The 25,435-nt window shown below is 37.4% G+C and overlaps 5 protein-coding genes across 6 annotated transcripts in view; 4 read left to right on the forward strand and 1 right to left on the reverse strand.

Moving 5' to 3' along the window:
- LOC104782653 (glutamine synthetase cytosolic isozyme 1-3-like) overlaps positions 1–866 on the forward strand; it is a 2,179-nt gene extending 1,313 nt beyond the window's left edge. The window contains exon 5 of the mRNA XM_019246861.1: positions 349–866. Coding sequence (XP_019102406.1) covers positions 349–693 — 345 coding nt within the window. The 3' untranslated portion in view covers positions 694–866. The remainder of the gene's footprint in view (positions 1–348) is intronic.
- On the forward strand, positions 2,160–5,083 carry LOC104782662 (chaperone protein DnaJ 1-like). Of its 2 annotated transcripts, XM_010507684.2 has the most exons (12): positions 2,160–2,518; positions 2,598–2,666; positions 2,775–2,873; positions 2,957–3,081; positions 3,349–3,544; positions 3,650–3,825; positions 3,920–4,049; positions 4,129–4,289; positions 4,369–4,430; positions 4,515–4,596; positions 4,706–4,854; positions 4,993–5,083. In XM_010507684.2, exons 1-12 carry the CDS (start codon positions 2,240–2,242, stop codon positions 5,001–5,003), a joined length of 1,539 nt encoding a protein of 512 aa, XP_010505986.1. In that variant the 5' UTR covers positions 2,160–2,239; the 3' UTR covers positions 5,004–5,083. The 2 variants fall into 2 exon arrangements, with proteins under 2 accessions (XP_010505986.1, XP_010505979.1); XM_010507677.2 differs by lacking the exon at positions 4,993–5,083 and having other exon boundaries at positions 4,706–4,985.
- Positions 6,535–9,199, forward strand: LOC104782687 (probable inactive receptor kinase RLK902). The gene is made up of 2 exons (XM_010507696.2): positions 6,535–7,977; positions 8,354–9,199. Exons 1-2 carry the CDS (start codon positions 6,618–6,620, stop codon positions 8,923–8,925), a joined length of 1,932 nt encoding a protein of 643 aa, XP_010505998.1. The 5' UTR covers positions 6,535–6,617; the 3' UTR covers positions 8,926–9,199.
- On the reverse strand, positions 9,668–17,101 carry LOC104782697 (probable serine/threonine protein kinase IREH1). Its single transcript, XM_010507705.1, has 18 exons — positions 16,147–17,101; positions 15,718–15,782; positions 15,434–15,616; positions 14,021–15,355; positions 13,753–13,925; positions 13,372–13,615; positions 13,134–13,226; positions 12,924–13,064; positions 12,218–12,310; positions 11,827–12,031; positions 11,441–11,526; positions 11,104–11,192; positions 10,946–10,997; positions 10,810–10,866; positions 10,550–10,726; positions 10,357–10,434; positions 9,800–9,988; positions 9,668–9,693 (listed from the first exon to the last, which is right to left on the reverse strand). The coding sequence occupies exons 1-17, from the start codon at positions 16,850–16,852 to the stop codon at positions 9,902–9,904; spliced, it is 3,864 nt and encodes a 1,287-aa protein (XP_010506007.1). The 5' UTR covers positions 16,853–17,101; the 3' UTR covers positions 9,668–9,693; positions 9,800–9,901.
- On the forward strand, positions 24,076–25,422 carry LOC104782707 (protein TIFY 6B-like). The gene is made up of 5 exons (XM_019246874.1): positions 24,076–24,278; positions 24,455–24,669; positions 24,776–24,866; positions 24,959–25,265; positions 25,358–25,422. Exons 1-5 carry the CDS (start codon positions 24,093–24,095, stop codon positions 25,420–25,422), a joined length of 864 nt encoding a protein of 287 aa, XP_019102419.1. The 5' UTR covers positions 24,076–24,092.

Genomic DNA, 25,435 nt, shown 5'->3' on the forward strand with positions numbered 1-25,435 from the left:
TGCCTTTACGCTGGTATTGGCATTTCCGGTGTCAATGGAGAAGTCATGCCTGGCCAGTGGGAGTTCCAAGTTGGTCCTGTTGAGGGTATTTCTGCTGGTGATCAAGTCTGGGTGGCTCGATACCTTCTCGAGGCAATAACCTACTTAACAGGGTCCTATTACGAATACAAAAGCTTCAAATTTTCTGATGCATCTTCTCTTTTTTGACAGAGGATCACTGAGATCTCTGGTGTAAATGTCAGCTTCGACCCGAAACCAGTCCCGGTTAGTTTATTACTACGCTCTAACGCTTCATTTCCATTTTCCACAAGTCAAGTTTCGTTGTAACATTCTCTTGAATGGGTTCAGGGTGACTGGAATGGAGCTGGAGCTCACTGCAACTACAGTACAAAGACGATGAGGAACGATGGAGGATTACAAGTGATAAAGAAAGCAATAGAGAAGCTTCAGCTGAAACACAAAGAACACATTGCTGCTTACGGTGAAGGCAACGAGCGTCGTCTCACGGGGAAGCACGAAACCGCAGACATCAACACCTTCTCATGGGGAGTCGCAAACCGTGGAGCTTCTGTCAGAGTGGGACGTGACACTGAGAAGGAAGGCAAAGGTTACTTCGAGGACCGAAGGCCAGCTTCTAACATGGATCCTTATGTTGTCACCTCCATGATCGCTGAAACAACCATCCTCGGTTGATGACATGCTACATAATTTGATTTGCCCTGTTTGGTTTCTTCTTTTGTGATTGCACCTTTCGATTAAAATAATTCTTATAATGGCGTATTTTGTGACATTTTGTGGTTTGTTTCGAATAATTTAAAACAAGCGATTCTTAAGGTGAAAACAATTAATATTCAGTAATTTTTGTTTTGTTTTTGTTAATGATAATAACAAAGTTCGCCCGGTGCGTCGGAGGTTGAAGTTGTCGGAGTTTAGTAGTTGGTGTAGGATAAGATTTAGCGATTAGATAACGTCGAATATTCTTGACAACAATAATACTATTTGCCTATTTGGCATGTGACCTACTTACGATCAAATATACTAGTAGAAGATTATTTCCGAAGACGAAGGGTGGTGGAGAATTAGGTGGGAACAGCGTAATGCTCGTCACGTGCTCTGTACTCCTAAACTCATGCATCGAAGTTCACAACTAGCTATGGTAGGAAAAGTCAAATTAAACTTTTTAGATATTTGTTTGTATTTATTGTCAGTGGGTCAAAAATTAGTGACTCACCTTTTCCACTCGGGAAATTTTAGTATCTTTTAGTGACGCATTTACTTGTTAAATTAAGCATAATGGGGCACATTACTAAACTAAAAAGTAGTAGAGCATTTTCCTAAGTTTTTGGCAAAAGTCATACAAAACACAACAAGTACATTGTTAAGTACCAACCTCAGTGCATAGTATCACACACTTTACTTTAATTATTGCTGGAGTTTGCTGCCGTTTGTAAAACGTTCCTTATAAAGTAAATAAATTAAGAAAACAATCATGACGCCTCCCAAACCCACTAAACTTCGCTTTAAGTTAAAGAAATGGAAAATATATAAAGTTATGATCGGTGTTGACCTACATGAAAAAGGAAATCCTAAACGATTGGCTATGGAATTATAAAAGTGTTCTGAGTTTATATAATGCATATTCCGATTCAAAAATTCCATTAGGAAAAAGACTAAAAGAGTAATAATTTAGGAAACTTATATTCTTTGAATTGAATACGTATTAGGTTTGAATGCTGATGATATGATTCATTGAACATGGACCTCTGTTTATATCAGCATGCAAAAACTCGTGGCTATTGTTTTCAATTTTTCTTCTTTTTTTTTTTCTACAATTTTTATTATTTAAAAGCAGTAATATAGAAAATATATTTTCCTTAAAAATAGGTGCAAATATTTAAATCACATTTCAATGAAATATAATATAGTGTATGTCACATTTTTTTGTCAACCTAATATAGTGTCAGTCAATGTGGATAAAATAAAAGAACACATTTGTTTTTTCTTTTCTTAAGAAATGTATCGTTTCAATATATTCAAGAAGGCCGCCTTATTGGGTAGTTAAGCTTTAAGCTTTTAGGCCCAAAGTTTTATCAACATCAACAAAAAATGACGTCGTTTTAAATTCTTCTATCTTGGCTGAATGTAATGTTGCTGCCGTGTAGTGGATTCACCACTGAGGAAAAAACCACGGTAAAACCCTTTCTCTGAGATTCCGGTGGCTTCGAGGCTGGGATATGAAATGGCTGCAATGGCTCTCTGTTCATTGATTCCATCTATTAACCCAGCTCATAGCTTCCGTCACCACTTTCCTCAACCCAATGCTTCATTCTGTTTCCCTCCCACTCCCACTCCCACTCCACCGATTTTTTTGGGTGTTCGGAAATGTGGGGTTTCCGGCGGAAATCGCCGTCGTGGGGTCACCATGGCCGCGGGAACAGATCACTACTCCACTTTGAAAGTCAACCGCAACGCTTCCTTGCAGGAGATTAAGAGCTCCTACCGTAAACTCGCGCGCAAGGTTCGTGATTTGCCTCTTTTTTTGTTGTTGTTCTTTCTCGAATTAAATTGAAGCTTAAGGGTTTGTAATGGTTGAACAGTATCACCCGGATATGAACAAGAACCCTGGTGCAGAAGATAAGTTCAAAGAGATTAGTGCTGCTTATGAGGTAACACAAGTTCTTTTGAATTCCTAGTTTTTGATGGAATCTGCGTTTTCGTTTTTTGATGTTTTTTTTTGTTGCTTATTACACCTGGGAATTGAAGCATATGTGTAGGTGTTATCTGATGAGGAGAAGAGATCTGCGTATGATCGCTTCGGTGAGGCTGGTTTAGAAGGAGATTTTAATGGTTCACAGGATAATTCTTCACCAGGGGTAAGTCCTCTATCTCTTTCTAACGATCTCAGGGATTTTCTTTAATCTTCTAAGTTGATTTTATTTGTTTTCCTGTTCTTTAGGTGGATCCATTTGACTTGTACAGTGCATTCTTTGGCGGTTCTGATGGAATCTTTGGGGGAATGGGTGAATCAGGAGGGATGGGTTTTGATTTCATGAATAAGAGAAGCCTAGACCTTGACATTCGGTAAAATTCTTCTTTTTTCACGAGCTATTAATACTTTGAAGTTGTGTTTTTTTCCTTGAATAGGCATTTGATTACTGTCCTTACTTGTTCACTGGACGATAATTTTTCTAGAGGAAATCAGTGATTATGGTTATTTCTTTTGTTATGCTAATATTTCTTGTCTTCTCCGTTTGCTGAATGTGTTTTCTTTTCATGAAAATGGAGGACGTTATATCTATGTCTCCTAATATTTGTTTCTGGTCTGATGCTGGGGGACGTTTTTATTAGGTATGACCTGCGGTTGAGCTTTGAAGAGGCAGTATTTGGAGTGAAACGGGAGATTGAGGTTTCTTATTTAGAAACATGTGATGGTTGTGGAGGAACAGGTGCTAAATCCAGTTCCGCCGTTAAAAAGTGTAGTAGTTGTGATGGTAAAGGACGTGTGATGAACACTCAGAGAACACCCTTTGGAGTGATGTCTCAGGTAACTCGTTATACCTGAATACTATTCCGATCAGTTGCTATTCTTCAAATGGAAATTGAAATTTTCCCTTGACACTTGCTATAGATGATAATCTGTGTTATATAGGTGTCCACTTGCTCCAAATGTGGTGGTGAAGGCAAAATCATCACTGATAAATGTCGAAAGTGCATAGGCAATGGGAGATTACGGTCTAGGAAAAAAATGGATGTTGTTGTCCCTCCTGGTGTCAGCGATAGAGCTACAATGCGGATTCAAGGAGAAGGTAACGTGGACAAGAGAAGGTAACGTGAACAGGAAAATCTTCTTTTTTTCAATTCTGATATTTAGTGCTTTGGCAATTGCTTTTTTTTTCAATATGGTTTCTAATATCCGCAGTGGAAGAGCTGGTGACTTGTTCGTTGTGCTTCAAGTTGATGAAAAGCGTGGAATTCGACGGGAAGGGCTTAATTTATACTCCAATATCAACATCGATTTCACAGATGCCATACTCGGGGCAATCACAAAGGTGTTTTATAAACTTGTTTCTCGGTTTTGACGTTATTCGGTAGTGAGAATCTTAAGGGCATGACGTCTTTCTTTTTCAGGTAGAAACGGTTGAGGGAACAATGGATCTTCGTATTCCCCCAGGAACTCAGCCTGGTGACACCGTGAGATTATATCGAAAAGGAGTTCCAGACACGGATAGACCTTCAATCCGGGGAGACCATTGCTTTGTAGTGAAGGTTTCGATCCCCAAGAACCTGAGGTTTGTGTCAAATCACTTCCCTTATAGCCCTTATGTCGCATTGTTTACTAAAAACTGCTTGAAACAACGTTTATGGCAGTGAGAGGGAGCGCAAATTGGTAGAGGAATTCTCATCACTCAGAAGATCTACCAGTGATACTGGTACAACGCTATCCGAATCTATTTCAGAAACTAGTAGCTTTTCAAAAAAACTATTCAAGCTAATTTTGTAATCCCCGTTTGTAGAAACTCGTCAAGAAGAGCATAGTTTTGGTTCAGAGCCCAAAAAAGAACCGTCTTGGTGGCATAAAGTGAAGAATGTCATAAGGTAATCTCATGTAACCTTTCCCAGCAATTCCTCACAGGACACAGCATTGTTGTCTTGTCCATGCATCCTGGTCTAATATATATAGTTTTAAATGTCGCGTGTTTTGTAGACCAGAGGATTCAAGAGCAAAGTTTGGGACTATGAGCTTGAACTCATCATTGCCACTACGAAGAATGAAAGTGGGAGAGACTTCAATTGTTCTCTCAGTCTTGGCCCTGTGCGTTATAACCTCGGCTGTTGCATTGGTTCAGAAGAAAGGTAATAGCTTGAAACAAAAGAAGGAACCTTAATTTTTGTCAAGTCCCTTTGTTGCCACACAGTTCTAGTTTCTAGGTTGAAATTGTTTTGTCACAGAAGATATATGATCATGTATGTATGTTTTATCATTTTATACAGATATGGTTTAGAGTTGTGTGATACAACAAATGCGGCTACTGCTAGTACTTGTTGACCAATGGTTATGTTTGCTAAACCGGCTTAAACCGAAATCTTTTCCGAAACCGTGATACAACTAATGTTGAATTTATTGAATTTGAACAAAGTACTAAAAACCAAAGTGGAGGTGTTGAGAATTTATGGAGCACATGGAGAGTTTTTTTTCTGGATTCTATAATAATTAATAAGTATAGCAATAGTGTTAGGACAACTTCTGTAAAATAAGAGATCCTTAAATAACTTTGTTTTTTTTTTTGTTTTTGGCATGTTATTAAGAGAAGCTTTTTATGCAATCAAGAAAAGGTTTCCCATAATCCCAAGTCTATAAAGTCATTATCGCGTAAGTGGGTCTCAAATACAGCTACTATACTTAGTACTTACATTAAGACTAAACGTCTTTATCTTCTAAAGTAAACAATACTACTACTCTAGTAAATACAGCTAGAGAGAACAAAAATAATATTCCAACTACAAAACTGTGTTATCCATCCACATGTGCGATCGAAATGAGACTACACTTGCCCAAGTTTCATTTTAGCCGTTGCCTGCCTCCTCCCTTCCCAAAGTGTAACGCTCAACTACATATCACTAAGACCATATTGTGTTTTTTTTTTTTTTTAAATGTTTTCTTTGTTGTAGAATGATCCAAAAAAATTGAAACCAAATTAAGAGTTACTCTATGGACCATGAGATATTATTTGATGGATAGTAAAGAGAGTACGATTAATGGGACCCTATTGATTGATGATGATACAGAGTGTTGTTTCATATTCATATCGTAAGAAGGAAAAAAATCGGATTTGATAACACAGATGAAGAAGAGTGGAGACAATCACAAAACAGAGAATGCGTTATATTTCTGTAACAAAAAGAAAAAACTATGAATGCTGTTAAATTATTGTTGGCTTTTTTACATGTTTTATGGTCCTACTCCTACCCTTCTCTGCATACCCATGTTCTTCTTCTTCCTTTCTTTCTTTTACAACTAGGATTGCATTATTATTTTTATACTATAGAGAGAAGAAAACAAAATGAATTATTACTAAAGAAGAAAATTCATAGAGCTAAGTGTTAAATTCTTGAGAAGAGTGATTCACTTTACTCAGATGTATTCAGGGAATTTCATTTTTAATCATAACACCCACCTGCTAAATTTTATTGTTAATCCAATTAATAATTAACAAAAAGATCTTTCTTTAGTAGAAAAATTTAGATAAGACAATGTAGCTAGAGAGGTTTAATTTAACATTTGGATAACATAAGATTCTAAAAATCTCAACAAGTAAAACATAATAAATCAATAATAGAAAGAAAATAAAACAAATATTTTTGTCGAAGCACAGAAAAGACATACGTCACTGTTGTTTTGAGATATGTCGTTTTTGTCACATTTACAAAAACAAAATTAATTTAAATTTAATGATTCAGAAACTAAAAAAATTAAAAGTGGAAAAAAGAGAGAGAGAGAGAGAGAGTGTTAAGTGTTGAGTAGCTTCTCTTCTCTTCTTCACTGTAAACCACACACACACAGCTTTCTTCTTCTTCTTCACTGAGAGCTCTTTTTTCTAGGGTTTCTCTCTCTCTTAATGCGACTCTTCTTCGCTTCTTCTATGGCGAGACTCTTTATATTCCTCTCCATTCTTGTCCTCCTCTTCACTCTTCCTCTTCCGTCAATCGGAGATCTCGCCGCCGACAAATCCGCTCTTCTCTCGCTTCGTTCCGCCGTCGGTGGTCGTACATTACTCTGGGACGTCAAACTCACCACGCCATGCAACTGGACCGGCGTCGTATGCGACGGTGGTCGTGTCACCGCCCTTCGTCTTCCCGGAGAAACTCTCTCCGGTCATATCCCTGAGGGTATTTTCGGTAATTTAACTCAGCTCCGTACGCTAAGCCTCCGTCTCAATGCTCTTACCGGTACTCTTCCTTTGGATCTCGGAAGCTGCTCAGATCTTCGGCGTTTGTACTTGCAAGGTAACAGATTCTCCGGTGAGATTCCGGAGGTTTTGTTTAGTCTTAGTAACCTCGTTAGGTTGAATCTAGCGGAGAATGAATTTACCGGTGAGATCTCTTCAGGGTTTAAGAACCTTACTAGGCTTAAGACTCTTTACTTGGAGAACAACAAGCTCTCTGGCTCTCTTCTTGACTTGGATTTGCCTTTGGATCAGTTCAACGTCTCTAATAACTTGTTGAACGGATCTATACCTAAGAGTCTTGAGAAGTTTGACTCTGATTCGTTTGTGGGAACTTCACTCTGTGGCAAACCGCTTGGTGTCTGTTCTAATAAAGGAACTGTACCAAGCCAGCCAATTTCTGTTGGCAACATACCTGGAACTCTGGAGGGAAGCAAGGGGGAGAAGGAAAAGAAGAAGCTTTCCGGTGGAGCTATAGCTGGAATAGTGATTGGATGTGTGGTTGGTTTTTTCTTGATTGTTCTGATTCTGATGGTTCTCTTCCGGAAGAAGGGAGGAAACGAAAGGACAAGGGCTGTCGACATTGGCACTGTTAAGCAACATGAAATCGAAATTCCCGGGGAGAAAGCGGCTGTGGAGGCACCTGAGAGTGGGAGCTATGGGAACGAGTACAACCCTGCTGCGATGAAAGCTGCAGAAGTGAACAGTTCAGGGATGAAGAAACTTGTCTTCTTTGGGAATGCGACTAAGGTTTTCGATCTGGAGGATCTGTTGAGAGCTTCTGCGGAGGTTTTGGGGAAAGGAACGTTCGGGACAGCTTATAAGGCGGTGCTTGATGCGGTTACATTAGTGGCTGTGAAGAGGCTGAAGGATGTGACGATGGCGGACAGAGAGTTCAAGGAGAAGATTGAGGTTGTTGGAGCGATGGATCATGAGAACTTGGTGCCATTGAGAGCTTACTATTACAGTGGAGATGAGAAGCTGCTAGTCTATGACTTCATGCCTATGGGAAGCTTGTCAGCTCTCTTACACGGTGAGACTTATATATCTTTGTCTCTGCTTACAAATTGTGATTTTTATTCTGCTTTATCCAAAAATGAATTTTGGTTTATTTGCAACATAATAGTCATGGATTTGCTTGTTTAAGACAGATATGTCAAATTCACAAATACAATATAACCGGCTTTTGTTTATTGACATGGTTTAGTGACATTCACATGGTTTACATAGAACGTCTATGCAATTTAGTGGGGACAGTAGATAACCTTGAATTCTTTGACTGACAGTGATAATTGATCTTCTAGTTTTGTGTTTGAACAATGAAAAATCCAGATATCCTGTGTTCTACTTTCACTTTCAGACAATAGTTTTTTTATGTGTTGAGAGCTTAATGTCATGCTATGTTACAGGAAACAAAGGCGCAGGACGGTCTCCGTTGAACTGGGAAATCCGATCACGTATCGCCCTTGGAGCTGCCCGTGGCTTAGACTATCTTCACTCACAAGACCCGTTGAGCTCTCACGGAAACGTCAAGTCCTCCAATATCCTCTTAACAAACTCCCATGACGCACGAGTGTCTGATTTCGGCCTGGCTCAGCTCGTCAGCGCCTCGTCCACAACCCCAAACCGGGTCACTGGGTACCGTGCCCCCGAAGTAACTGACCCGAGGCGTGTCTCACAGAAAGCGGATGTGTACAGCTTTGGTGTGGTGTTGCTAGAGCTGCTCACCGGAAAAGCGCCGTCTAACTCAGTGATGAATGAAGAAGGAATGGATTTGGCGAGGTGGGTGCATTCGGTGGCAAGAGAGGAGTGGAGGAACGAGGTTTTTGACTCGGAGCTGATGGTGGAAGAAGAGATGGTGGAAATGCTACAGCTGGGCATTGACTGTACAGAACAGCACCCTGACAAGCGACCAGTGATGGTGGAGGTGGTGAGTAGGATCCAGGAGTTGCGCCAATCGGGTTCAGATCAGGTGGGTTAAGGCCATCAGACTAAAAGGAGACTTGAGAGGCTCATGAGTTGGATCGATGATGTGAATCGACGGCGTTCTTGGTGTTTGATGATTTAATGTTAGTTTAAGAATATGGCGCGGTATTAGAGAGAGTTGGAGTCGTTAATTAGATGTTTTTAATTTTGGTGTTCCATTTTGTTTCTTTCATGTGTGGGCACTGATGATGAGGAGTTCCTTGTGGTTGTAATTATTAGTGCTTTTAACTTTTTAACTTTATCTCAATATTGTTTCAGCTTTTTATCTCTTTGATAAGATTATGTGCGGCCGATAAAAAAAGATAGTATAGTAAAAAGTAGATCATTCACACATTCACGTCCACTTCTTGCGATACAATGGCGTGATAGTGAGATGTTATACTGTTGTGTTGGTATGTTTTGTTTGTTTTTTTCTTTTATGATATAATATTATTGATATTTCTTATCCAAATAAGTACAAGAAAAAGTTGGGTGCAAACTTGCTGAGATAAATCTTAAAATTTGGGGTTATGTCTCAAACGGTATTTGAAATCATTAAAGGTTAAGTAGGTTTTGAACTCTCCCTTATCCTTTACATAGACCGATGGCTTCCCCTGATTACTCAACACGCAAACGCTACCTCACCACTCTCATGTCCTAGTGATTACAGAAATATTGGAAAAATACCAATACATCACGTTTGTTGCTGCGTTTGCGTCCCCTTTATGTTCCAATATCCATTCTCTCTTCTTTTTTTCTTTTTCTTTTTTCTCTCTTCCTGTCTCTGCAGATACAACACCTTGAAACATGTTTAAAATTGTCACCGCAAATGGAGATGACAAGATTGATTTTGTGATGAACAAGGTAATCAACAGAAACGGATGACTTACATTTACAGAGTATACAAACGACGCCGGTAATGGCAGAGTACTCATTACACTGACTCACATAACACCAAAGGAATCGAGAAAAAAACATCCAGGAATTGAATGTTACTTGTGATGCGGAATTGGTTGTGGCTCATCTTTCCAGCCTTTGGACAGAAGATCATAGTTGATAGACGCCAACTGAGAGAGGTTCTGCAAAACCATATAGGAGAGGAACTCAGAATGCTATGCATTGTGCTCTTATTACCCAACCACTCAAACAAAGACACGCCAGATTTCAAGTTGTCTGGAGGCAGAACCCACAAGTTCCAAGACTATCAATCAGTCCCTATGGTTCTAATTGTGACTCTGACATCTAACAGCCTAAAACACCTCCATACTTCCAACTCTTCCCCAGCTAACATAACTTATGTTACATGACACCGGTTGTCACAAACCAATACATAGATTAATCGAAAAATGAAAGTTGGAGTTTGAATTATCAACAACTATATAAACCACCACCAACCAATTGCAACTTGAAAACATTGGATCTTAACAGGTAAATCATGAGTTAGTACCTTAAACGAGAAATTACTGAAAGAGTAATCTACAGGTACGCCAGACTCAAACTCTGTGTGTCCTTCGTATTCTTCAGCCTGTATAGCAACATTGATCCAGTTCAAGGAAAATGCACATCCAACGAATATTAATGATAGTTTTCCGACTAATTCTAAAGATATAAAACTCGAAGGGTGGATTAGCAGATGTTACCTCCCCTTCTTCATTATGATTGTTCGAGCAACCACTGCTGTTAGTCAAGCTATCAGCATCACTATAATCTTGAACCTCACCACTAGGGAAAAATTGCTCATCCGATGTGTTCCATGAGTAGCGACTTCTGAAGTAACTTGTGTCAATTGCACTCTCTGAAGCCGGAACAAATGCAGCCTAAAGCGAACTAGCGTTAAGCTTTAAGAAGTCATCAAGTAGCAAAACTTATGTCTTTAAAAGGAGAAAGAATATAAATGCACCTTTTGCCTTGCTAGTGTGTCCCAGTTGATGTCTTTAAAGAAGATGTGTTGTTTGACCTGAGTCATGAAATTAATGACATTAACAGTTTACAACTTGTAGGAATTATTCATCACAGAAAAAGACATCCATTTTTACCTCAGACGCCCCTCTAGCTCCAAGTCTCTGATGAGGATCTTCTGTTAAAAATCTAGAAAAGAAGACGACATGATGTAAGAGACAATATAACCTGTCTTGTTCTCTATGGAGTTAAGACTCAATATTGTGTATGGACGGTAAGGTAGAATATCTCTTACCGATCTATAATATCATGGGCTTCAGCACTCATTTCTTCTGGAACATGAGGCCATGGTATCTTACGGTTGAGAATATTATCAAATATTTGCTAGAACAAACCAAAGAAAATGCACATTCAAATGTTAGAAACTGAAAGTAAAAAAGCACAGTCCATAGCAACATACGTACTGGTGTTGATTTCAAATAAAAGTTTAGAGGTGTTGAGAAGTCAATACAAAAAAACACATTGCATTTAAAGACCACCCAAGAATGAATTTTAGTTCCTACGAGTTTGAGAAAACACATGTTTCTCTATCAAAGTATAAATAAGAAACAAAGCAATGATTAGTCTCTGACCTGAGGATGTTCCGCATTGAAGGGTGGAATTCCCACAATGAGTTCAAACAGAATGATGCCAACAGACCACCAATCCGCAGTTGCACCTGAATGATAATGCAAGTATATAATATTTTTTGCAGTCCTGGGATGTGTGATCAACGAATCATATTTATCTGCAACTATTGCCAGACGGGCCTAGAGCAAAATATATCATGGAAGTCATTGGTCCAGCGTACTAGGCATATAACCCTGCTACTTAACCAGAGTAGTAGAGTAGAAATGAATTGGAAGCAGTTTTTTTTCCTACTTAAATTACCAATCCCACCAGAGTACCAATGATTCTACTAAACAAACAATCTTGAATAAAAGACAAGCAGACACCAAGATCAGAAAAGTTTACGCACCATGCCCTGTCCCTAAAAGAATTTCTGGCGCTAAGTAGTCAGGAGTACCCACAGCCGACCGTTTCTTGCGCCTTTCAAGCTGATCCTCAGATGCCGCTAATCGTGAATCCTCCTCATCAAGCAGTGACGTCCCACTTACAGCAGGACCAGCCAGATCATCCGTGCTGTTGATGAGACCAACTTTAGAGAGCCCGAAATCTGTCAACTGCTCAGATACAATACAAGAAAAAAACCATAGGTCTTAAATTTAAGTCTCTCTTACGTGCAAAGGCTACATCTCGTAAACCTCAAACATCAAGACAGAAGAAGTATTCGAAAGGACTAATAAGTAATAACATTACCCACAAGTTTCTAAAAGATGGCAGAAGAATTCTTGAAATGGAAAATATACCTTTATATGACCATCATGCGCAATCAACAAATTATCTGGCTTCAAATCACGGTGAACAACACCCTCAGAATGCAAATATTCCAAAGCAAGGACCTGACATAGAAATTCATCATGAAATCACTTTCTAGAGCTCTATGGAATATACTGTTAATAATATAAACATGAAAAACTTACAACTTCGGCAATATATACACGGACAATATCTTCCTCTAAGCAACCTAAATTTCTCAACAACGAATACAGGTCCCCTCCATTCAGATACTCCATTACCAGATACAGGTTGTCGCGACAAGTGAAAGAATAGAAGAAACGAACCTGGTCAAATCAAAGTAATGTTAGAAGAAGTAAATCTCTCTTCTGAGAAAATGCTTAAAGGCTGCTCACCACAAAGGGATTGCGAACGTTGATCAATATATCACGTTCAGCAAGTATACTTTCAACAGCATTCTTACGGATCATATCTGCCTTTTTCAGAACCTGTGGAGCATGGCCAACGTTTAACACAAGATTAGAGAAAACACTACTAAAGATTTTGCTATCCACATTAGCCTAACAATAAAAGAAGAATCTTGTAACAAAAGAAAAAGAATTGAAAAGAGAACAAAAGCACCAAATCGTTTACCTTGATTGCAAATAGATCTCCTGTTGTTCTCTTTTTTGCCAAAAACACTCGCCCAAANTAATAATATAAACATGAAAAACTTACAACTTCGGCAATATATACACGGACAATATCTTCCTCTAAGCAACCTAAATTTCTCAACAACGAATACAGGTCCCCTCCATTCAGATACTCCATTACCAGATACAGGTTGTCGCGACAAGTGAAAGAATAGAAGAAACGAACCTGGTCAAATCAAAGTAATGTTAGAAGAAGTAAATCTCTCTTCTGAGAAAATGCTTAAAGGCTGCTCACCACAAAGGGATTGCGAACGTTGATCAATATATCACGTTCAGCAAGTATACTTTCAACAGCATTCTTACGGATCATATCTGCCTTTTTCAGAACCTGTGGAGCATGGCCAACGTTTAACACAAGATTAGAGAAAACACTACTAAAGATTTTGCTATCCACATTAGCCTAACAATAAAAGAAGAATCTTGTAACAAAAGAAAAAGAATTGAAAAGAGAACAAAAGCACCAAATCGTTTACCTTGATTGCAAATAGATCTCCTGTTGTTCTCTTTTTTGCCAAAAACACTCGCCCAAAAGCTCCCCGGCTTATTGGTTTTATGATCTCAAAATCATCAATGGATGTGCGGTCTCGTGGATGTACTGGGCTAGTCCTCAAGCTCCGAACAACATCATCTTCTAAAGGAGCATCTTCATCAATTACAGTGCTTAGTAGGTCAACTTTTTCATCTTCCATTAGCTCACACATATGCAGATATTTCTCCCTACAGAATCAGGAAACTATACTTAAAAAACACATTCTGAAGTGAACTCTTTCTAATTCCAACTGAAATGAGAACAGTTCTAGAAAACCATAGAATATAAATGTATATGCATGCAAAAGTAGCATCGATGAGCTTACCGGATCAACTTTTCTATGCGAGTCCCAAAAGTTTCTACTGTAAGTGCATCAAACTTTCTGCGGTCTATGACAACCCTCAGATCTTCAAGACAAGAAAGTAAGAATGGAATGGATTGATCATCACCCGGAATGGCATCTGCTGCACATTTTGCAATGTCAGCAAGTTCACTCATCTGCGTCATCCGGTTATCAAGAGTTTTTTCATCAGATGTGTTTTAATAACAAGAGACAAGAAAAATTATAAGCACGGATCACAACCATTACAAACCTGCGGAATATCATCTTGATCATGGAATGTACCCTTGCCTCCTAATATCATTTCAATTGGATCAGGCCTAGGGGTCGGAATCGGGGATCTAGGAGTCATGCTACTGGCAGATGAAGTTGTCATGCCTTGGTCAGACTTGGGACCAAAACGGGTTCTACATGACATTAACGGTAAACCTCTAAGATCATCCATAAAAATTGAATTATCAGACTCTGGGAAACAGTCAAGCATGTCTTCTGACCCTCTTCGCGACCAATCACTCAACCTTGGGGAGAGAACATCAGATTCTTCAGTCAAATTCGAATTGGATACTTTCATACCATCTGGGCTTTCTGCGGCTACTAGGCTATCCTTATGCCTGAAGGTCTCTGCTATCTTGTCAAGTGTTCCAGCAACAGCCATCAGCCGCTCATCAACACTCAGTCCTTTCTGGTCATATTTATCAGCCAATGTACAAACTCTGGAGTGATCTTCCACATGAGTTGTAGGAACTTCCTCCTCACAGATACGGCACATTATTGAACTTTCCTCCGAAATAACGGGCGGTTCCCCCCAGTAACCCCAAGAAATATTGTGCCGATGCTTGGAGGACTGTTCATGAGAATCTTTTGCTGGAGGACAGTTGAGAATAGGAACAGCCGCTGGCGCTATATTTGGAGGTTCTACTTTGATATCATTCTGCTCTTCTGATGCTGGCGCTTCTTTCACAGTTTTCAGTGCTGGTGAAGGAAGTTTCTTCCAGGAAGACATTCTATCAATGTTTGCAGGAGATTCAGATTCCTTAAGAGAATAATCTTCAGGGGGAGAGAGAGGGGGAACTGAGCGTACAACAGCGTCCTCCTTCCACTCCAAACCACGCTGCTCCTGACTATAAGCTTTCTTGGTGGATGGTATCTTTAAGACCTTTGCAGCACTCCTTCCCGCTCCAGTAGGAGGTATTTTCTCTATAGAATGCAAGACTCTTGACTGACGTAGTTGTACAACTTGTTCTTCCTCCCCCCAACTTTCCTTGTGAAACTGAAGTAACCTAGTGCATCTGGTAAGGATAAAAAGCATCCGAGTATGAAGCTGCTTAAGGACTCCTGGAGGAAGCTCTTGACGCCTATCATCTAAGTCCTGAACTATGCCTTCACACTGAAGCCAGAAATCTCCAGGAGTAGTCATAGCACAACTTCGAGCCAAAATTAACAAATCTTCAAAAGTTTCTTCCCACTCAGGATGGCTTTCTGCATTTTTCTCAAGAACTCCCACCAGGTCCGCTGCAAATACTGCAAGGTCAGAGTTTACTTCTTCCTTTGCTTTATCAAATTTTGCCCGAATCAAAACCAATATTTCCTGGAAACGACAGATGGTTAGATTCTGCATACAAAAATATAACAAAGCGGTTAATAGAGATAAGGGGCTCTAGAATACCTCCACATTGTTCGACCTACGAGGCTTCCATAATGGAAAGGGCCGTACACCTTTTGAGTTCAACTCATGAGAAAAGCTTTTGATGTCACCAGGAAACCTCTTTCGTGGAGCACTTGTCATACGAAGTAAGGCTTGATAACGTGGTGATTCTGACTCTTTTGGATTTTCCCATTCATATGTATTCTAGAAAGATAAATGTCAAGTCACCAAGATCACTTAAAAGTTAAAACTAATACACATAGGAAGAACCACTTAAGAAAATTATGTGATGGAGAATGGGGTACCTCTGGGGTGCAAAAGTCTGAATTTCTTAGAGGGCCGGAGCGACCAGATGACATCTCAGAGCGACCTGAGAAGTACCAACAAAGAAAACTTGAGAAATAAGAACTGAAAAGGCAAAAATTATCTAGACACAGTACAGTGTAAGCCTTTTATGCAATGATGAAATTCCAGTTATCAACACACAGATGAAGATACTTAAACGTAGCAAGCCTCTGATATCTTACAAGCTAACATACTTATAACAGGGCAGAAAAAGGAACAAGATTATCAGGGATGAGACGGGCACATATACTAAAATCAAATTACCAGTACAGCAAGCTGCCAATGCGTATTTCTCTCTTAGTTCCCATATAACATCAAAGCAACGGAAAGGATGAAGACAAAAAACATAGTTTCCCCACACCAGCTGTTATTAGAATCTAAGGACATACCAGTTCCGGATGAGGATGCAGCATTTTGCAATCGAGATCCTGATGGCGGCAAAGTAGGGCTGAGGCTCCTCGGTGGTCCAGTATCAGGAGACATATTATCATGATCACTATTAGTGTCACTCGGCCTAGTGCGACCCATGATCTCTTCTAAACCTAGCTTGCTACTCCCAGATTCTTTCTTTCTATTGCCACTACCAGAGCCCAAGTCTCCATCAGCACCCATCTTCGAAAGATTGCTGGTAGCCGGATCATTCCTATAATTGAAAACCCTTTCCTGAGGCAACGGACCGGATCTCGTCTTGATCCGGTTCAATCCCAGAGACGAAGCCATGATTGGAGAAACAAAAGCAGGTCCCTCCTTGACCTCCGTCGGCGGGGGTTTCTTCTTGGGTTCAGAACTAGGAGACAAGTTCGATTTCCCAATCGAGTGAGCTTGAACTTCAGATGAAACTTGTTTGCCCTTAGATGAACCATCCTTCTTCTTCAAACCATCTTTAACCTGCGTCTGTTTGCAACCAACTCCAGCAAATCCAGTAACGGAACTCGGACTAGGGATCGGAGGTTCATCCTTGGAAGCGGATTTAGACTTCTTCTTATCTGATCGAATCGGAGAGTTGGAGCCAACAGATCTGGGACTATTAGAGCTATCGGGACTAGAAGATCCAGATTTCTTCGAAGAGAAGAAGAGCTTGTTCTTGAATACCATTTTTTTTTTTTTTATCGATTCAAAACCTAATCGCACACTACACACCACATCCAACCATAAAATCCAGTTGTCAATTTCAACACTCCGACTTCAATATAACAATTGTCTCTCTCTCTCTCTCTCTCGCTCTATGATTCTCTGGAGATGTTTTCGAGGTTAGCCATTTGAGGAAGCGACGAGGAAGAAGAAGAAGAACAACAACAACAACGCGTAACTGTTAGTGGGGGAGAAGCCTAGATTCAGGAGTGCTTACTGATTTAATTATTTTACTACTACAAATTGAAAACGGTCAATACTGGTTTAGACTATGTTTTGACTTTTTGATTACCCTTTTCTTTTCTTTTAGAAACCATAATTAATTTACATATGTTGAAATCATTAATTAATTTATTAACAAAATCACAACTCATTTTCGTATCCACCGCCGTTGAAAATTAATTAACCCTTTGTTTTGTTAATTTAATAACCACAAATAACACATGAATCCACATAATAATGTTATAAAAAAAAAAAAAGTAAACAAGAAAACGATATTTATGTTTTCTAAATAATAAAGATCGAAAATAAAGTTAAGTGCAGCTGATCTACAAGAATGTGCATGGCTTGATGGATGTAGTTCCAACTTTATGCGGTCCATATATTTGGGCTTTTGGGCCTTATATTAGTACGGTTTTGCATATTGATAATTAGAGCTCAGTTTGTTTCGCGTAATTTTTTAGTGGCGACATGTCAAGGAGGCAAAAACGAACTCACAAGTCAAACAAGAGATCAAGACAGTTCGAGAAGAGTTTGATCTACGTCTCTTTACTTTCAGACCAACATTTCGAATCAAGTTAGTCTGACAATATTTGTTTACTGTCATTCCAGTCTAATCTACCAGATTTGTTACGTAATTAAGCTTTGTATACAGGCGGATAAGCCATTATTAAACTTATCTTTTATTAAATGCAAAGTAGATCTTTAAACAAGAAAGAAGTACATATTCAGATATTCTATCATTCTTCTCATCATATTTAGTACGTCTCACATGTTCCAATTCATAAATGTTTTTGCGATTAATTTTCGTTTTTTTTATTTTGTTTTATAATATTTTTGCATTGTTTTTTCATTTAGCTAAATATTTTTTCATTACTCAAAAGAGTTCCATCTATGAGATTTTGAATTCGATTTCATCATATTGAAAACTCAATTGATGGATATGAAAATATACAAAATTGTTTAAAAGAAGATTAGCAGGATAATCTAATTGTCAAAAGGTAACCGCTTATAATTTTGCAAAAGCACGACATGTAGGACAACATGCATTCTTCGAAGCCATTGAGCAATGCAATCACGATGGTATTTGTGCATACAATCTCTTAGCCTGATATAACCAAAACCTATGGTGAGATCTTCGAGACAGATTGGACAAACTTCTTCTTCGTCTTTTCCTAAACTCTCTTTGTTCTTCTTTACCAAAACTCTCTCTAACTTCTGTAAAATCTCAAGCAGCGGAGATTCATTTTGGCCCCTGAACCTTCGCAGCTTCGTACGTACATCAGGGTAAATGATTGCGGATATCATCAATCCGGTGAAAAGGCAGTAATTAAGAGCCGCAATTAGGCTGACGAGTCAATAAAATATAGGGACAAGCCACTGAGAAGTATCTAGTTCTGGATCTCCCCAACAACTAACATACATGCAACACCAGTAGATAAATGCCATGAACATGAAGGCGAGAGGGCCTCCAGCTAACAAATAAAATAACGAGCTATTCGGGGTTTTAGTACAATTTTAAAACATAATTAGAAAACTAGCATATTCACTATTTATAATTATAAGAAACCACATTGACCACTATTTGGCTCTGTTTCATTACTTTTTTTGCTATTCAATAACATTCGAAATTACATGTTATGCCATTGAGTATTTTACAAATAATTTACATAAAATAAAACTTTTTCTTTTTTTGTTTTTTATGTTTCAATCGTCTTCTCCGCTACACCAAGCCAAAGATAATGATTTCTCTAATTCATTTATGATTACACAATTTGCCAAAATAACAGATCACAAAAGTTTAACTGAGAAAAGATTAAAGACTCCTCCTTTAAATCTCAAATGATTAGCAAGCTTTGTTCTTCTTCTATCTCCTGGTCCATCACTTTCTTCAACAAACTAATTTTCATCTAATGATCTTTTTTTCAATAATTCAATCTTATTTTGTTTGTTTACAATCACTTTTCTTCCATTCCTCTTTGAAAATGACTGATACAAAGAGAAAAACCATGTTAAACATCGGATTTGGTTATAAATTTCTAAGTTAATGATAAATTTATGAATTTTGCTTACCTTTAAAGAGAAAACTATAAGAAAAAAAAATTACAGCCATCGGCTGCAGCGTTAGAGTTTCACTGGGAAGAAAAAGCCACAAGGGTAATTACAATTTTATCCCTCTAATTTAAACAAAATTTTAAATTAACATCTAATGTGGTTTGAACCCACAACAGTGTAGTAAATTGAACAGCTTTAACCACTGTGCTATTATAACTTTCAACAATTATTAGCAATTTTAATTTTATATAACTATTTACACAGAAAATTAATGTTTTTTGGACAATATTTTTGTTCTTACAACTTAGTAAATATACAAATATATTCATACAACTTTTATAATTACAGATATATAAACATATATACATTTTATTTGAAATCATTAAAGACGTACACAAATATTGTTGGATAGTTTTAATCTATTTAACATATTGATGATTTAAACCGTACAACTTATTAAGTGTACAGATGTAATGACCCGTACACACATTTTAATCCGTACACTCATTTAGTGTACAGACGTATATTTGAATTGGAACATATATATGTATATATAAATCCGTACAACTAAAATATGTGTATTCTTCTGTACACCTAACAAATTGTACGAATGTCTATTTGTGCAATTGCCAATTTGTAATTTTACATCCTTACACTCGACTCCACTCTCTCATCTATGTTACTTCTTTTCTATTATAGAAATAGTAAAAAAACATATATTCCTCTTATTACAAATACTAAATTTATAAGATTGTATACAATATATACATATATATTGGGCTTGTTCGTTTGGTTGACGCATGCGGCTGCGGCAGAGGCAGCGGCTGCGTTTACGTTTTAAATCGCTGAATCGAAACAACGTTTAAAAATGTTAGACGCAGGTTGCAGCGTTTGCCGCAACGTCTTGATGCAGGTACCTACGGCAAGCAAACGAACAAATATACCTGCGTCTGCCGCAGCCGCAGGTACCCGCGTCAATCAAACGAACAAGCCCATTGTATACTATCTTAGCTGTAAAAATACATTTGTACACTAAATGAGATATATGTATATATATATATATATATATATTTGTACACATAATGCGATGTACGGATTACATCTGTACACCTACTAAATTGTACAAATAAAAAAATATGAAATATTTAAAATTATCAAACAAAATATAATAAAGAAAAAAACATAAATTTTTATGTATCTAAGTGTACAGATGTCTGTACACTTAATAATGTGTACGGATACAAAAATATTTTAAAAATATTTAATATTATCATATAAAATCATTAAACAAAATGCATATCAAATTGTAAAAAAAAAGATATAGATTTTTATCTATCTGAATAAATTTTAAAAATAAATTTTTATTGATTAGTATTTTATTTTTTAGATTGAAAGGGCATATAATGAAGAATAAAAAAAATCTTTAAAAAAAAAGTTTGGGGAGATATCTCCAGCCCTCCTTTTCGTAATCATCTCCAACAACCTTTACCCCACACAAGTTTCTATGTTACACCACCTCTATTTCACGTTCTTCTCTTTTACCAATTTTGAATAGTGTTAGTACTACTTTTCTAATTATGTTTGAAAAATATACTAGAAAACTAAGCCTAAAATAAGGAGTTATTTGGGGTTTTAGTACATTTTTAAAACATAATTAGAAAACTAAAATAACCAAGCCTCTTCTCTGGATCTGACTCGACGAGAACGAGGATGAGTCATCAAATGATCTATTGAAGCACCAAACTAAAAACAAAATAATATTGCAAGTACTCAAGTGGATCCAAAATCTGGTTAGATGCTTCTATATATCATATATACATATGTCCCTAGATTTTCTCTTTGTTATTATTGATTTTGTTATCATTTTTTGTTTTGTTTTGTTTTGGTAACAGTTGATTTTGTTATCAAATCCCTTGATATCCGACTCTTTTATTTGTTTGTTCATCTATTCTGAATTTCTGATAAATCATTTCTTCTAGAGATACTCCCGCCGTTTTCCATAATGCTGCATATATTTTGTTTAGCAATATATAGTAGATAGATATAATCCTTTATTGTACCTTTGTAGTATGTAAAACCAGAATTAAATTTCGGGTCTTGTATGCGGATCATAGCATGGCGGAAACGTTTATGGCATCATTTTGATTTCATTTTCGCATCTGTAGGTCCACTTTTGATCTGATCTATTATATGGAATATTTGTGTATATTAAAATGTTTAAACTGCATTGTGGTATTGTCCTATTAATCCACTAGATATTATTGTGATATATTTAAAAGAGCAAGAGATAGATAAAATAAAGGCTGGAGAAAATGACGTATGCTACACATTCAATTCCCTAGACTCAGAAATGTTATCGTGTAGACATGGTCAAGTTGTTGTGCTTGACTGACTGCTTTCCATTTTATATATACTTTTGTTTTGTTGGTGGTTTTCATTTTTAAAAGACAATTATAAAACTTTTATCACTATATTATGAAATACTTAAATACGTTTTAGAATATTGCTATATATAGTATAGTTTTACTAAATACTAAATTAAACAAGAAAGGTGACGCAGGAAATGGCGTAATTTCCTCCCCCGGACCACATGCATCTATTAATACACAAAAACGATGTCAACGAGTGGTTTTAGTAGTATTTTTACATTAAATAAGCATTTACTTTTGGTACCAGCAATTTTTACCTTAATATTATAACAAGCTTAGTTTTAAGCAACTTAAGAGCCTTAATGAATCATTCAGACGAAAGAAAAAAAAACAGTATGCTATTAATAAAGTACACTGACAAAAATAATAAATTAAAAAGTGATTGAATATTCGAGTATAATGACACATCACATGGGAATACTAGATTAATAATGTTGGGTTGTGGAACTAATAAAAATTCTGCAATAATTATTTTTAGATTTGTGTGTTTAGAATCATTTTATGAAAGTTAGATTTGAAATTATAGTCTTTAACAATTCGTACCACCTGGTTAGTTAAAGATTTTTTTTTAAAAAAAAACAGAGGATACATAAACATTTTGTTTGCCAAAAACACAACGTGCATATGTTTATCTTGGTTAAGAGAGAACGTGCACGAAAGTAGTAGCAGAAGTAGTACTAAATTAGTAAATTAGATTGAGCGGTGAGAGACAAACGAGTTTACAACTCACGCGCTCTATTCACGCGTTAGCCGACAAAAGCAAAGTGTTTTTTCTTGTAATAAAAAGCACTACTAGTAATAAATAAAAATAGCCGGTTCGCATCTCCCTCGTGAATGATTCACGTTATAAGAAAAAAATAACGCACGTGCCTGGACACGTGTCTCATCACCAAAACAAACGCCCACACACTGCACGACAATGCACGTGTCTTTTGACCGACTATATCCGGTGACAACCTGTAAGCTGGTTTTTGAGCCAATAGGAAGATGAGAGAAAAAGGAATCTTTTTTGTTTCTCTTAAATAAAAAATCTTAAAACTGAAAATAAATTTAATGGGTACAATTCACATGTCGCATGCGATTTGTTAATAAAAACTAGGAATCGCTGTGTAATGATGTGTTGTTAACTTCATTCCACGTTTTTTCATTTTCTCCATCAAAAGTCTCTCTTTATTCTCTTTCCTTTTTTTCCCCCCCGGCGCCGAAGCTGTATCTGTTTTGATTCCGGCGTTTAACACGCGTTTTAATCGGCGAGGGTTTGAGATCGAGTTATTTTGACGGCTTTATTATATAGATGGAGAGGGATTTTTTGGGATTGGGTTCGAAAAATTCTCCGATCACTGTCAAGGAGGAAACCAGCGAAAGCTCTAGAGATTCAGGTTTTTTTTAAAATTAATTCTTTCTTTTGATGAATCAATCTGGTTATGTTTTTTTCAAATCTCTCTGTTAGAGTAACATATGCTTAATTCCCAAACCAAATCGTCGATCTTTTTGTAATTTTCTGGAACAATTATGCGTTAATAAGGAGTTACTAATAGGATTTTAGGTTTTTGGAACCCTGTTTTTTTTATGGCTTGCTCGGGAACTGAGAGTTTGTCAGTTTGTCTCTTGGCTCAGAGCAGAACATTGTCTCGGGAGATGAACTGTGTGGATCATTTGGATTTTAGGAAACTAGTTTTGTTCTTTTAGAAAAATCCCTGTGTAAAACGTTGTCTTAGGTTTAAACTCGTTAACTTTTTTTTTTTTTACAAGAGGGATAATTTATTTGAAAGGGACTTATTATAATTGTCTGAGATATACTTTTAATTAGTTTATTTTATAAAAAAACGAATACGTAAAATGTTGGAAAAGAAGGGATGAATATAAGAAGGGAATTAAAATATAGAGACGGTTGGTAGTAGGTGGAAGNTTAAACTGATAAAAGTCGGATTGTTTCCTTTTTTTTTTTTCCCTTTTTGTAGCTCCCAACAGAGGAGGAATGAACTGGTCGTTCTCAAACAAAGTCTCTGCTGCTTCNGAATATAGTAAGTTCAAGAGGGTACCAATAATGTGAAATGTATAGTTTTCTCACCACGAGGAATATAATTTATTTCGACTTTGTTTTCTTTATAAGCCAAAAACGTGCCATTCCATAAAAGTAGTGCATCGACATGTGGGTGTGTGGAGTTTTTAATGTTTGAATCTCTCTTTAATTTAAAAACAAAAATAAAATCTTTAATTATTCTAGTTTCGTACAATGACTTTGAATAAATGTTTTTTTTTAGTATAAATGAGACACGGTTTTCTAAAAGTGGTTTTGCCTCGTTGAACTTGTCAACAGTATCAGATTCTAGTTCTACATTGTTGGTAAATTTTTTTTTTCTTGGGTTCGGTGTTTGTTAATGTAAGATCTCGAGACATTTATGGTTAACAGTTGGTGGTACTTCACGTTTGACTGTAAACTGATAAAGGTCTGATTGTTTCCTTTTTTTTCCCTTTTTGTAGCTCCCAACAGAGGAGGAATGAACTGGTCGTTCTCAAACAAAGTCTCTGCTGCTTCTTCTCAGTTTCTATCTTTCAGGCCATCTCAAGAAGATAGACATAGAAAGTCTGGAAATTACCATCTGCCGCACTCTGGTTCCTTCATGCCATCATCGGTAGCAGATGTATATGATTCAAACCGCAAAGCTCCTTACAGTTCTGTACAGGTATCTATCATGTCATGTGCCTTTTTCCCAATATTGTAGTTTATGGCAATTAGTTGGTGGATGGATATAATCTTGGTTTAATATAATAACTGATTCATATAAGCTAATCTTCTCATTTTTAGATAAGTTAGTCCAAACAAGTTCCTTACACATTATTTATGGTTTTTTGCTCTCAGGGAGTAAGAATGTTCCCTAATTCCAACCAACAGGAAGAAACTAACGCAGTTTCCATGTCCATGCCGGGTTTCCAGTCTCATCATTACGCGGCAGGAGGAAGAGGCTTCATCAGCAATAGCAATAACTCACAACCTTTGGTAGGAGTTCCTATCATGGCACCTCCTATTTCAATCCTTCCTCCTCCCGGCACCATTGTAGGGACAACTGATATTAGGTACCAACTGCTTCTCCCTTCTCTTCTCTCATAAGTCATCATTTCATATCTTGTGGTTACATAAACTCTTTCTACAGTTTCATAATTAAAGACTTGTTTTTTTCAGATCTTCTTCCAAGCCACTAGGGGCACCTGCGCAGTTGACGATCTTTTATGCCGGTTCAGTTTGTGTTTACGATGACATATCTCCTGAAAAGGTAACTCAATCATCTTCTTCCATGTATGCATCTCTTTTATTAGTTTGGTATGGTTACTCATTTGCTTTATTCTTTCATTTCCTCCATCTCAGGCAAAGGCGATAATGTTGCTAGCTGGGAATGGTTCTCCTATGCCTCAAGCCTTTTCACCACCTCAAACTCATCATCAACATGGGGTCCATCATACTCGTGCCTCTGTTGATTCTTCAGCTATGCCTCCTAGCTTCATGCCTACAATATCTTATCTTAGTCCTGAAGCTGGAAGTAGCACAAATGGACTTGGAGCAGCAAAACTAACAAGAGGCTTGACATCAACATGTCACGACAACCAAACTAATGCATCCAATATCAATTGCTCAGTAGCTGTTTCAGGTTCTACCAGTGTAATGGCTCCAACAGGTAAACACAGAGTCACATATCCCTGATACTAAATTCGAACATAGCTTACTAGTATTTCCATGGCTGTAAACGTCAATCTCTTTCTTGTGCAGTGGCTTTACCCCTGGCTCGCAAAGCATCTCTGGCTAGGTTTTTAGAAAAACGCAAAGAAAGGTAGACACAACAAACTC

This window comes from Camelina sativa, chromosome 1, assembly GCF_000633955.1.
Source record: "Camelina sativa cultivar DH55 chromosome 1, Cs, whole genome shotgun sequence".
Lineage (NCBI taxonomy): Eukaryota > Viridiplantae > Streptophyta > Magnoliopsida > Brassicales > Brassicaceae > Camelina > Camelina sativa.

What these genes read in the sequence shown, in the direction of transcription:
- LOC104782662 (XM_010507677.2), top strand. Translation starts at nt 2,240, where the DNA reads ATGGCTGCAATGGCTCTCTGTTCATTGATTCCATCTATTAACCCAGCT. An exon ending in AGCCTAGACCTTGACATTCG is followed by an intron (nt 3,082 to 3,348) that starts GTAAAATTCTTC and finishes CGTTTTTATTAG; the next exon opens with GTATGACCTGCGGTTGAGCT. An exon ending in AAAGTGAAGAATGTCATAAG is followed by an intron (nt 4,597 to 4,705) that starts GTAATCTCATGT and finishes CGTGTTTTGTAG; the next exon opens with ACCAGAGGATTCAAGAGCAA.
- LOC104782687 (XM_010507696.2), top strand. Translation starts at nt 6,618, where the DNA reads ATGCGACTCTTCTTCGCTTCTTCTATGGCGAGACTCTTTATATTCCTC. An exon ending in CTTGTCAGCTCTCTTACACG is followed by an intron (nt 7,978 to 8,353) that starts GTGAGACTTATA and finishes GCTATGTTACAG; the next exon opens with GAAACAAAGGCGCAGGACGG.
- LOC104782697 (XM_010507705.1), bottom strand. Translation starts at nt 16,852, where the DNA reads ATGGTATTCAAGAACAAGCTCTTCTTCTCTTCGAAGAAATCTGGATCT. An exon ending in TGCATCCTCATCCGGAACTG is followed by an intron (nt 15,783 to 16,146) that starts GTATGTCCTTAG and finishes GGTACTTCTCAG; the next exon opens with GTCGCTCTGAGATGTCATCT. An exon ending in TCTTTTAGGGACAGGGCATG is followed by an intron (nt 11,527 to 11,826) that starts GTGCGTAAACTT and finishes ATTATCATTCAG; the next exon opens with GTGCAACTGCGGATTGGTGG.
- LOC104782707 (XM_019246874.1), top strand. Translation starts at nt 24,093, where the DNA reads ATGAACTGGTCGTTCTCAAACAAAGTCTCTGCTGCTTCTTCTCAGTTT. An exon ending in ATGACATATCTCCTGAAAAG is followed by an intron (nt 24,867 to 24,958) that starts GTAACTCAATCA and finishes CCTCCATCTCAG; the next exon opens with GCAAAGGCGATAATGTTGCT. An exon ending in CAGTGTAATGGCTCCAACAG is followed by an intron (nt 25,266 to 25,357) that starts GTAAACACAGAG and finishes TTTCTTGTGCAG; the next exon opens with TGGCTTTACCCCTGGCTCGC.